Genomic DNA, 10,491 nt, shown 5'->3' with positions numbered 1-10,491 from the left:
AGAGTATACTGAAGTTTTCAGGGTAGGTGTAAAGAAGCAAACTAGGAATTAGGGAATTACTGAAGACAAATTTTAAACTGAACAAGTTTTGCCTGGACAGAGTCATTACATATATGTTAAGGATTTGCTGATTAAAAATCCCAAAACAATTAGTTTGTCATTGAAAGTACTTTATAAAAAACACACTTATAGAAACCAATCATCAAAGAGCTGTGCCATTACTACAAAGCTACAGTAAGCAAGACAGTGTGGTGCTGGCATAAGGATAGACCTATACAGATCAATGGAATAGAATTTCAGGCCAGAAATAAACTCTCACATGTACAGTCAACAAATTTGCAACACGGGTGCCAAGACAATTCAATGAAGAATAGTCTTCATCAATAAATGGTGCTGGGAAAACTGAATAGCCATATGCAAAAGAATGAAGCCTAACTCCTACCTCATAATGTACAAAAATTAAGTCAAAATATACAAAGACCCAAATGTAAGAGCTAAAACCATTAACACTCTACGAAAAAAGGTGGAAATCTTTGTGACCTTGGATTAGGCAATGCTTTCTTAGATATGATACCAAAAGCAACGAAAGAAAATAAAAAATTGGAGTTCATCAAAATCAAAAACTTTTATGCTTCAAAGTACACCATAAAGTGAAAATACAACTCACGGAATGGGAGAAAAAAATTGCAAACCACGTATCTGATAAGGAATTTGTATCTGGTATATATGGAACCCTTAAAACTCAGTAATTAAGACAACTCAATTTAAAAATGGGCAAAGGATCCAAATAAACATTTCTCCAAGGAAGAGATACAAACTGCCAATAGACACATTAAAATTTGGTCGACATCATTAGCCATCAAGGAAATGCAAATCAAAGCCATAAGGAGATACCAGTTCACACCCACTAGGATGGCTGTAATCCAGAGCAGATAACAAGTGTTAATGAGGAAGTTGAGAAATTTGGAACTCTCATACACTGCTGATGGGATTGTAAAACAGTGCAGCCACTTTGAAAAACTGTTTGTGCCTCAAAAGGTTAAACAGTTACCACGTGACCCAGCAATTCAACTCCTAGGTATATATCTTAAGGAGAAATTAATGTCCACATAAAAACTTGTACAAAATGTTCAAAAAACAGCATGACTCATAATAGGCAAGAAGTGGAAATCCAAATGCCCATCAGCTGATTCATGGATAAATAAAATGTGGTATAGCCATACAACGGAATGCTTAAGTACTGATACATGCAACAACATAAATTAACCTTGAAAACATTAGGCTGTCAAAGAGGCCAGTCACAAAAGACCACATATTATATGATTCCGTTTATATAAATGTCCATAAATAGGCAATAAGATAAACAGAAAGTAGATTACCAGTTGCCTAAGTGTTGGAGGTTGGCATTAGAAGAAAATGGGAGCCAGGCACGCAGATACAACTCCAGGTACTCAGGAGGCTGAGGCGGAAGGATGCTTTGAGGCCAGGAGCTGAAGCCTGCAGTGAGCTATCATGACGCCAATGCACTGAAGCCTGGGCAACAGAGTGAGATCTCATCTCTAAAAAATAAAATGAGCCAGGCATGGTGGCTCATGCCTGTAATCCCAGAACTCTGGGAGGCTGAGGAGGGTGGATTACCTGAGGTCAGCAGTTTGAGACAGCCTGGCCAACATGGTGAAACCCCGTCACTACTAAAAATACAAAATTTAGCCAGGCGTGGTGGCTTATGCCTGTAATCCCAGGTACTTGGGACTCTGAGGCACAAGAACCACTTGAGCCTGGCAGGCAGAGGTTGCAGTGAGTCGAGATTGCACCACTGCACTGCAGCCTGGGCGATAGAGCAAGTCTCTCTCAAAAAAATAAAAAGTAAAATGAAAAGGGGAGTGAGTGCTAACGGGTACAGGGTTTCAGTTTGGGGTAATGAAATGATTACTTTCTAAAATTGATTGTGGTGATGGCTGCACAACTTCATGAATATACAAGATCACTGAATTGCATACTTTTAAGAGTTGATATACAAGACATATCTCAATAAGGCTGTTATCTTTTTAAAGTCTTTCAGGAAGTCAAGTAAGAGGCATGTCTTTGTGTGGACTCCATGTGCCACACTCCTAGGAGGGAGGCTCTGGTGATCACTCGAACCCTGCAGCTCTAGTTCTGCCCCCACATCCAGGTTTGGACTGAGCACCCCTTGGTCCTGAGCATTTAAACGTTTCTCCCCTGGGCCAGTTGCAGTGGCTCATGCCTGTAATTCCGGCACTTTAGGAGGCTGAGGCAGGTGGATCACTTGAGGCCAGGAGTTTGAGACCAGCCTGGCAACATGGTGAAACCCCATCTCTACTAAAAATACAAAAATCAGCTGGGCATGGTGATGGGTGCCTGTAGTCCCAGCTACTTGGGAGGCTGAGGCACGAGAATCACTTCAACCTGGCAGGCAGAGGTTCCCGTAAGCCAAGATAATACCACTGCACTCCAGCCTAGGTAACAGAGCGGCACTCATCTCAAAAAAAAAGTTTCTTCCCCAATCTCCTGAACTATAGCTCCCTACAGAGTGCCACTGGTAAGCCAACTGCAGTTCTTTTTTTTTCTTTCTATGATGGAGTCTCGCTCTGTCGCCCAGGCTGGAGTACAGTGGCGCCATCATGGCTCACTGCAAGCTCCGCCTCCCAGGTTCATGACATTCTCCTGCCTCAGCCTCCCAAGTAGCTTGGACTACAGGCACCCACCACCACGCCCAGCTAATTTTTTTTTTGTATTTTTAGTAGAGACAGGGTTTCACCATGTTAGCCAGGATGGTCTTGATCTTCTGACCTCGTGATCCGCCTGCCTCGGCCTCCCAAAGTGCTGGGATTACAGGCGTAAGCTACCGCGCCCGGCAGCCAACTGCAGTTCTTGAACTACATCAACCTCAACCCAGAGGCCCAGCGGTCACGAGGGCCTGGTGGGAAGGCAGGTGTCCAAGTCTTTTTACCTGAAGTGCTCAGCAATAAGGCAAAGGTACTGAAAATAAAGACTCAACAAGAGTGGCATCAGGACAACTAGTTACAAGATGAATGTTGATACTGGTATGTACCTTCAAAGGAGTGACATTAAAATTCCAAGCCCTTTAACAAGTGTGCTTAAAAATACAAAAATACTTCTTACACAGGTAGGCATTCATTCTTTTCTGGTCCTATTTTAATCCATCATTTTTATAGCAGTCAATACAAATCAAAAGAATTTTGGAAATGATCCATTTTTTATTCAAATATAACTACATTTAACAATCAAGGTCATGTGGCTTAGAAACCTGAGCTTGGTTTTAGACTCAGACAGACAGTTCATTGTCGGCAGCCATTAAAACAATGTTCTTGACCCAAGACCAGATGAAGAGAAGGGACAAAAGCAAAGTTTTCAAGTACACATTAAATTTCATTCAATAATAGTATGTCTTCATAAAACTACCATGAATGAAACAAACGATTCTAAAAGGCAGTGGGCATAAGGAGGGCTGTTTCACAATCTACCCCAGTCACCACACTGAATAATCGTATTGTGTTTATATCATAAAGTGAAGTTCTAGTCTCATCCCAGTGTTGAGTTCACCTGATGAACCCTGACCCTTTTCCCTGCCCAACTCATCCTGCAAATAGAAATCTGACTTCTAAGGGAATCCATTTGTCTTTCTTCCCATTACTGTGGTTCAAAAACTGATACTACAGCTGCAGAAGGCTACCCAATATTTAAGGATTTTAATCACAGAATCCTGTAACTAAGACTTTCTTTAAAGAAAGACAACCAGTTCTTTTTTATGTCATTTATTTAGAAAAACCCATTTGCCCCTAGTGAATGTACTAACCTTATTTAAACAAAGATAAGTGAGGGAAGTAAGAAGTGATTTGAGGAATGAGCCTGGGATCTGAGGCCCGCCACACATTCCTTACCTTCAACTTACCTTTCCAGTCTTCTCCCACCACTGCTCCACCCACCTGAGATTCTAGGTGGAGCAATCTACAGGATACTCTCTGAATGTGGTTCCAGCTTCTCTTGCCTCACACTCTTGCTCATAACATTTCCTTTCCTTGGAAACATTGCCTTCATCTCAGCCCCATTCAGTCTTTACTTGTTCACATCATACTCTTCTTTCAAAACCCAGTGGAAAAGCTCAATTTCTCATGTAGCCTTACCTAACTCCATGCCTCCAGAAAGTCATGCAAACTCATGCCACAGCACAGCCAGCAGCAACATACCATCGGTATGGCACTGAGAGCAAGCAAAAAGGACACGGGGTGACTTCACTGTCTCCACTTGAAGAACTTAAGGTCTGTCTGGGTGAGGGGTGTACAGTCTTAAATATTACAGCAATCATTTATTAGAAATATTCATCTGCTTCTAAGTTATATAAACACTTTTAATGCAAACATTCAATAGGGCATATTTCCCACTGCTCTCAAGATTTCATCTCTTTCTGCTGCCGTAGGCATAAATGGCTTCACTCCGTTCTTTCTTCTCTGCATCACGATAGAATTCTGTGTACAGGCATTAAAATAAAAAAGAAGAAACCAAAATCAGTCATGTATTAAATGCTAATCATTTGCCAGTAATTTGCTATTGCTTCCTCAAAAAGGAAATTCTAAAAACCAAGTTTTTTTTAAAAAAAAAAACCCCAAAACCTAATTATAGGACTCCAGATAAACGTATTTAAATTAGTAACAATTAAATAGAAGTACTTATTCCCACAGGAATACATTAACAGCAATTGGGATGAGAATATACAAAGTACAAAGTACAAAAGTATATACAGTCTGTCAAGAAGAGCTACTGAATAATCGTGAAATAAAACCAACAGTGCATTTAGCAAAGCGAAAGGAAATAGCTGGATCCCGTGGTTCAAGGAAACAGAAATTATATACCAATGTTTTCAGAAAAATGGACCATTTTAACTTCCACGGATGGCAGTGAGAGAGAAAAAGGCAGAAATTGAAGCCTAACATGATGTGTTATGACAAGGGAAGTTAAACATTCTGTTCATCTCCAGGAAAACTAAATTTATAACAAAGACATTGTTTTAGGGCTGCAGATACTTAAATGTCTAAGAAGACCCACCTATATTAAAACTGCATTCTTATAGCTTAGAGGACGACGAGGCAGCTAACAAGAGCTCTCAAGGATCTTTCACAGCTAAAGTAGCACACAGAGGATAAAGTTGAAAAGTTAAGTTTCCCTACAGCCATCAGTGGGAAAGGATTGTGGGTACTGACTAATTTTAGGCTTCAGTTTCAACCCTAGGAGATGGGTTTTAACACAAAGCTAACCAATCTAGGCTTACCCAGAATCTCCGGCAGTTTTTGTACCTCAAGAAGTAAGTGGAACACCTTTCCCTGTCATAGTTATTTTCATCCAGACATCTGGTGGAAGCATCAGATTCCTTACAGATATAAGAGAGGCATCATTTAAAAGGTAGAACAGGATCTAAAAGCAAACAAACAAACAAACAAAAGCTGCTTCCCCAGAAGCAAATAATGTGAAATAGTTCATTTGTGTTCATTTTGATGGGTAGACTAATAAAAACTGGACAATCTCGCCAGCTATCCCAGTATGCACTCTGCTCAGGCTAACACCTTCCTTTTTATAATGTGGGCCAGTTTTCTGAATATGTGATCACAGGAATTTGAGCCAAATAACTGTGATCAATTAATCCAGTAACCATTTTAGTAAGAAACTGAGGCAAGGTGCAATGTGTTAAATGACTACTGCACAACTACAATCAGAATCCATCTCCTGACTCACAGTACATCTCTCCTGTTTTTCCAGATTTTCACTTTGGCTTCAATGTTTGATCATAACATTGGTTTCAAGATTCCAAGTAAATCACTAATAACTGGTCTACAACAAGACAACCTAAATTAACACCATTCATCTCAATGCATTTTTGGCTACCATTTACTCCATTATACAAATACACTATTATACAAGCAATTTTAATAGATATTACTTCAAAACCGAAGTCAACAACACAAGCTATAAATTCAAAGGAAAGTAGGTGCCACATGGGGATTAAATTTAAGCTGTGTGAACTGGAAGTAGATTGAATAACAAACTTAAAAGTGAAAGGTATGATTCTGTGAGGTCACCTAAAGCAGGGGTCCCCAACCCCCAGGCCACAAAGTGGTACTGGTCTGCGGTCTGTTAGGAATCCGGCCAGATAGCAGGAGATGAGCAATGGGCAAGTGAGCCTTACCGCCTGAGCTCCCCTTCCTGTCACATCAGTGGCAGCATTAGATTCTCATCTAATGCTATTAGATTCTCATCTAATGCTATTAGATTCTCATCTAATGCTATTAGATCCCTATTGTGGGATCTAATATCACGAACCCTATTGTGAACTGCGTGCATGTGAGGGATCTAGGCTGCAAGCTCCTTAGGAGAATCTAATGCCTGTTGATGCCCGCCCCCTTCCCCGTCTGTGGAAAAATTGTCTTCCACAAAACCGGTCCTTGGTGCCCAAAAGGTTGGGGACCACAGATCTAAAGGAAAGCTTTAGCTATATGGGTAGACAGTTTGCAACACATATCTAAGAAACATGTTCTACCTAAACAGAACAAAGCTGAATTTCTGTGCCAAATATTTAATGAATGTATATATTTGGAAAATGCATATAACTAAAGAGTATAATTTTCATGGGACCAGTATGATAACTACATTATTCAAACGTAGCAAAGCCACAAGTAAGTATCGCAAATCATACGAAATAAATGCCAATAAAAGCTTACTCTTAAAACATTTTGTTTATCAGATACCTTTGTGAAAACCTTTAAGCTTTAAATAGGCTAATTATATTATCAGCCCATTACTCTCAGCCAGGTTGTCAAGGACATGATGATATTATTGCTAGTGAAACAATAAATGTCAGTGACAGTTTAAAAATATCATACCTTCCAGTTTTCCATGTTTGGACTAAATATTCTCAGTGTTACATTTTCCTGTCTAGTTTTACAGTGACAACCAAATGCTTGCATATTATACAAATAAGGAAAACTAAAGAAAAGATGAATGTTTGTTAGAGAAATTATAAACATCTAAAAATGCTCTAGTTAAATAGGATATGCTGGCCAACAATATTTTTTCTAGAGAAATAACTTTATTCAACAACTGCAGAAAACAAAGGCCCACAAAACTAGAGCAGCCTGTTTTTCCAACTTAACACTCATGAAAATTAAAGCAAACCATCCTACCGACAAACAAGGATTTATGTCAGGATCTCTCAGCCTCTGTGTTACCGAGGGCATTCTAACAGTCTTCTTACTGAGGGTAGACAGAAAAAAAATAATTATACAGTAGTTGACAGAAAATAAATCAATACATCTCAATAGCACTAAAAGTACCTGAAATTTTGATTTTGGCATAATGATCACTTAGTGAGGAACTTCATGTATTCTCTGTATTTTGTGAATAAAAACTTGAACGTGTTTTTCCTTTGTATTGCCATGCCTCAACACAAAGGCCATATATTGGATTGAAATGCATCTACTGGCTGGGTGCGGTGTCTCACGCCTGTAATCCCAGCACTTTGGGAGGCTGGAGCGAGAGGGCTGCTTAAGCTCAGCAGTTCGAGATCAACCTAGGCGACACTGAGAAACCCCATTTCTACCAAAAATACAAAAATTAGCCTGGTGTCATGCCGTGTGCCTGTGGTCCCAGCTACTTGGAAGGCTAAGTAAGGTGGGATAGCCCAGGAAGTCAAGGCTGCAGAGAGCTGTGATTGCACCAGTGCACTCCAGCCTGGGTGACAGAGAGACCCTGTCTCAAAAAAACGAAAAAGAAAGATAGTTCAATTATAATTCAGTTGTTGTTTACTCTTATTCTTAAGTTTAAGCAACCAAATGTACTAATAAAACCTAAGAATACAGTATGCATTCCAACAATTACTTCCTTATTTTACACCAATTAGCGTACAAAATAAGAATGAAATTCAGTACAGTCCAACTTTAGCAAAAACATTCATCAACTGAAGTACCAGAGTGCCTATTTTATGGCCAATAGTAGGGTAGCCAACACACCAAAAAGCCAAGTTATTGCTTAGTTGACATTATGAAAAGCTATACTGTTTCAAAAACAAAAGAGTTGAAATTTTACTTCCAGTGGCATCTTCTCTTTAACTATTTCCCTGCGTTGCAGGAAGTCAGGGAATGCTACTGTGCTTCAGTAATCTTCCAATTCAATTCCTAGAGCTACAGCTTTGCAAAAGTTTAGGAGGCCGAGTCGGGCGGATCACGAGGTCAGGAGTTCAAGACCAGCCTGGCCAACATGGTGAAACCCCCTGTCTACTAAAAATACAAAAATTAGCTGAGCGTGGTGGCACGTGCCTGTAATCCCAGCTACTCAGGAGGCTGAGGCAAGAGAATCGCCTGAACTTGGGAAGCAGAGGTTGCAGTGAGCCGAGATCGCGCCACTGCACTCCAGCCTAAGCGACAGCAGTGGAAGACAACGTCTCAAAAAAAAAAAAGAGACACCCAGCCCAGTTCTACTATGGGAAAGATCAGGACGTCCAGGCCAAAGGAGACCAGCCTTTGCAAAAAAAAAGAATGGAAAAGGGTTTGGTTATTCTGGTGTCCATTAAGTAATCACTGAATAATAATTTTATGATTTTCATTGAACAATACAAGAAAACATCCAGCCAACAGTAACATCTTGGCAAAAAAGAAATCAAGATGCTGTTCAATTATATCTACAAGCTTCTTCCTCTCCTGAAGACAATTTTTTTTCACACTTCACTTCTTCCTAAGAGAGATGATGATAGTAAATAAATTCACAGCTTTCTTTTTTACATCTATCCTATGATGTGAGAACACAAAACTCTTCATACACCTTAGATTTAATAATCTCAACAAGGATCAGACAACCTTGCATTAAATTTAAGTTTCGTGCCTTACATGAAAGTATCCTACTCTATATTTTATTGTCAGTCAGAAATTCTTCAAAAATAATACCTAGGTAACATCACATATACCCAGTTCGAGTTTGGTGCATGAGTTTCTTCACATTTCATTTCCTTTTCCTTCCGGATTCTAAATACAAGGCACTCTAAGTTTGGATTTCCGAAAGTCCCCTCCTTTGCATGAGTTCCTCGTGTATTAACTGGAATTGAAGAGGAAATGTCAATTTACAGTGAGGAGCGGGGCTGAAGTGCAACATCGAGTGCTCCGCTAAAGTGGCCTTATCTATTACTTTTTGAATGTACTAAACAAATGTTACAAGGCTCTACTACTTGCAGAGCATAGCCAGAAAGAAAAACCAAGCAAAGATATGAAGGAGGGGCCACAAAACCATAGCACATTCAGGGAATAACTCTAAAATCCACTCCAAAGGGCAAACTGCTTAATAAAGCAGTTCCTGATTTCCCATCCAGTGGTTCACGTCCCCCCTCTCTAAGTAGCTTTGAAAGGGCAGGGGGAAGGAAACGTTTCTGAACACGTTCATGCCCACACGCCCCGTGGTCGGAGCCCAGGCAGGGTCCGCGGCTCTGCTAAACCCGGAAGCTGCACACGCCGTGCCGTTAACTCACTGCCAGGTGCAAAGTGGAAGGGGGCAAGAAGTCAAGGGTGGCCTGCCGGAGGTGGGCGCGCAGGGCAAGGAGAAACGAAGGGCGAACCCGAGGCCTCGCCGCCTTCCGCGGTGTAGGCCGTCAGCATCTGATCTTGGACGGCGCGCACAGGTGAACACACCTTGCTGTGCCCTGAGACCATGCCGAGAGGGGCAAGGGGCGAGGAAAACGCAGGGAACTGGGGGTGGGGCCGGTAACTGCGCTTCAGAGGCTACACAGGAGAGTGGAAGAAGAGCTGGGGTTGCCCCGACTAGGCAGAGGTCATCTTCCTCGCCCCCGGAGCGAACAGACCCGTGTGGCGGGAGGAAGAGCAACGGGAAGAGGTCCGCGCTGCGGCGAAGCCTGGCGGGAGCGCCTCCGCGCCGCAGAAGTGCATTCGGGCCCCGCTACGGCCCAAGGGCACCCCTCTCTTCCCGCTTTTCTGCGGCCGCTTCGGAAGTAGGGCGGGGGAACCACTCACCTCCGGCCTCCGCTTCGCCAGCACCCAGGCCGTCTCCAGCTCCAAACACGTCAATGGCTCACGCAGCAGGACCTTAAGTAGCGCGCATCCCAACTTGCTGCCCCCGCTCCCCGGCGGCAGCCCGCCCAATCGGCGCGCGCCGCCGCCAGACTGACAGCCGCGCGGGGCCCTGGGCCGCAGGGGCGGGCGGGCCTCGCCCCGCCCCCGCCTGGCGAAAGGAGGGCCGAGGCGGGAGGAGTGGGCGGGGCGGTGAGCGCGACCCCGCCCCCTCTTTCCCCGCCCCACCGCGCCCCCCAGCCGCGGCCCGTCTCTTAACACTTCGGCTTGACGGGCGGCGTCGCGGCCCAATGGGCGGGCCGACTCCCGCCAGCGGCGGCTCCGAGTGGCCAGCTCCCGGGCGGAGCGCGCGCGGGGGGCGGGCGCAGCGGCGGGCGGGGGTTGGGGGCGG

At 43.1% G+C, this 10,491-nt stretch overlaps 1 protein-coding gene across 6 annotated transcripts; it reads right to left on the bottom strand.

Annotated features, from left to right (window-relative positions):
* Positions 1-3,219: 3,219 nt before the first annotated feature.
* Positions 3,220-10,223, bottom strand: CHCHD7 (coiled-coil-helix-coiled-coil-helix domain containing 7). Of its 6 annotated transcripts, none has more exons than XM_008976826.5 (5): positions 10,044-10,213; positions 8,970-9,117; positions 7,215-7,284; positions 5,309-5,407; positions 3,220-4,508 (listed from the first exon to the last, which is right to left on the bottom strand). In XM_008976826.5, exons 2-5 carry the CDS (start codon positions 9,026-9,028, stop codon positions 4,404-4,406), a joined length of 333 nt encoding a protein of 110 aa, XP_008975074.1. In that variant the 5' UTR covers positions 9,029-9,117; positions 10,044-10,213; the 3' UTR covers positions 3,220-4,403. The 6 variants fall into 6 exon arrangements, with proteins under 6 accessions (XP_008975074.1, XP_008975075.1, XP_008975076.1 ...); XM_008976827.4 differs by having other exon boundaries at positions 8,990-9,117; positions 10,044-10,211; XM_008976829.5 differs by having other exon boundaries at positions 4,370-4,508; positions 5,309-5,451; positions 10,044-10,223.
* Between the last annotated feature and the right edge of the window lie 268 nt (positions 10,224-10,491).

The sequence above is a fragment of the Pan paniscus genome, chromosome 7 (assembly GCF_029289425.2).
Source record: "Pan paniscus chromosome 7, NHGRI_mPanPan1-v2.0_pri, whole genome shotgun sequence".
Taxonomy (NCBI): domain Eukaryota; kingdom Metazoa; phylum Chordata; class Mammalia; order Primates; family Hominidae; genus Pan; species Pan paniscus.
The sequence above is the reverse complement of the archived record's forward strand: the minus strand, read 5'-3'. Positions and strand labels throughout refer to the sequence as shown.

Bases quoted from the DNA above. Each gene is read 5' to 3' on its own strand.
- CHCHD7 (XM_008976826.5), bottom strand. From the start codon at position 9,028: ATGAAATGTGAAGAAACTCATGCACCAAACTCGAACTGGGTATATGTG. The intron at 7,285-8,969 runs GTATTATTTTTG...GTCTACCCTCAG, and splicing joins GTATATGTGATGTTACCTAG to TAAGAAGACTGTTAGAATGC. The intron at 4,509-5,308 runs GTAAGCCTAGAT...GCCTGTACACAG, and splicing joins AAAACTGCCGGAGATTCTGG to AATTCTATCGTGATGCAGAG.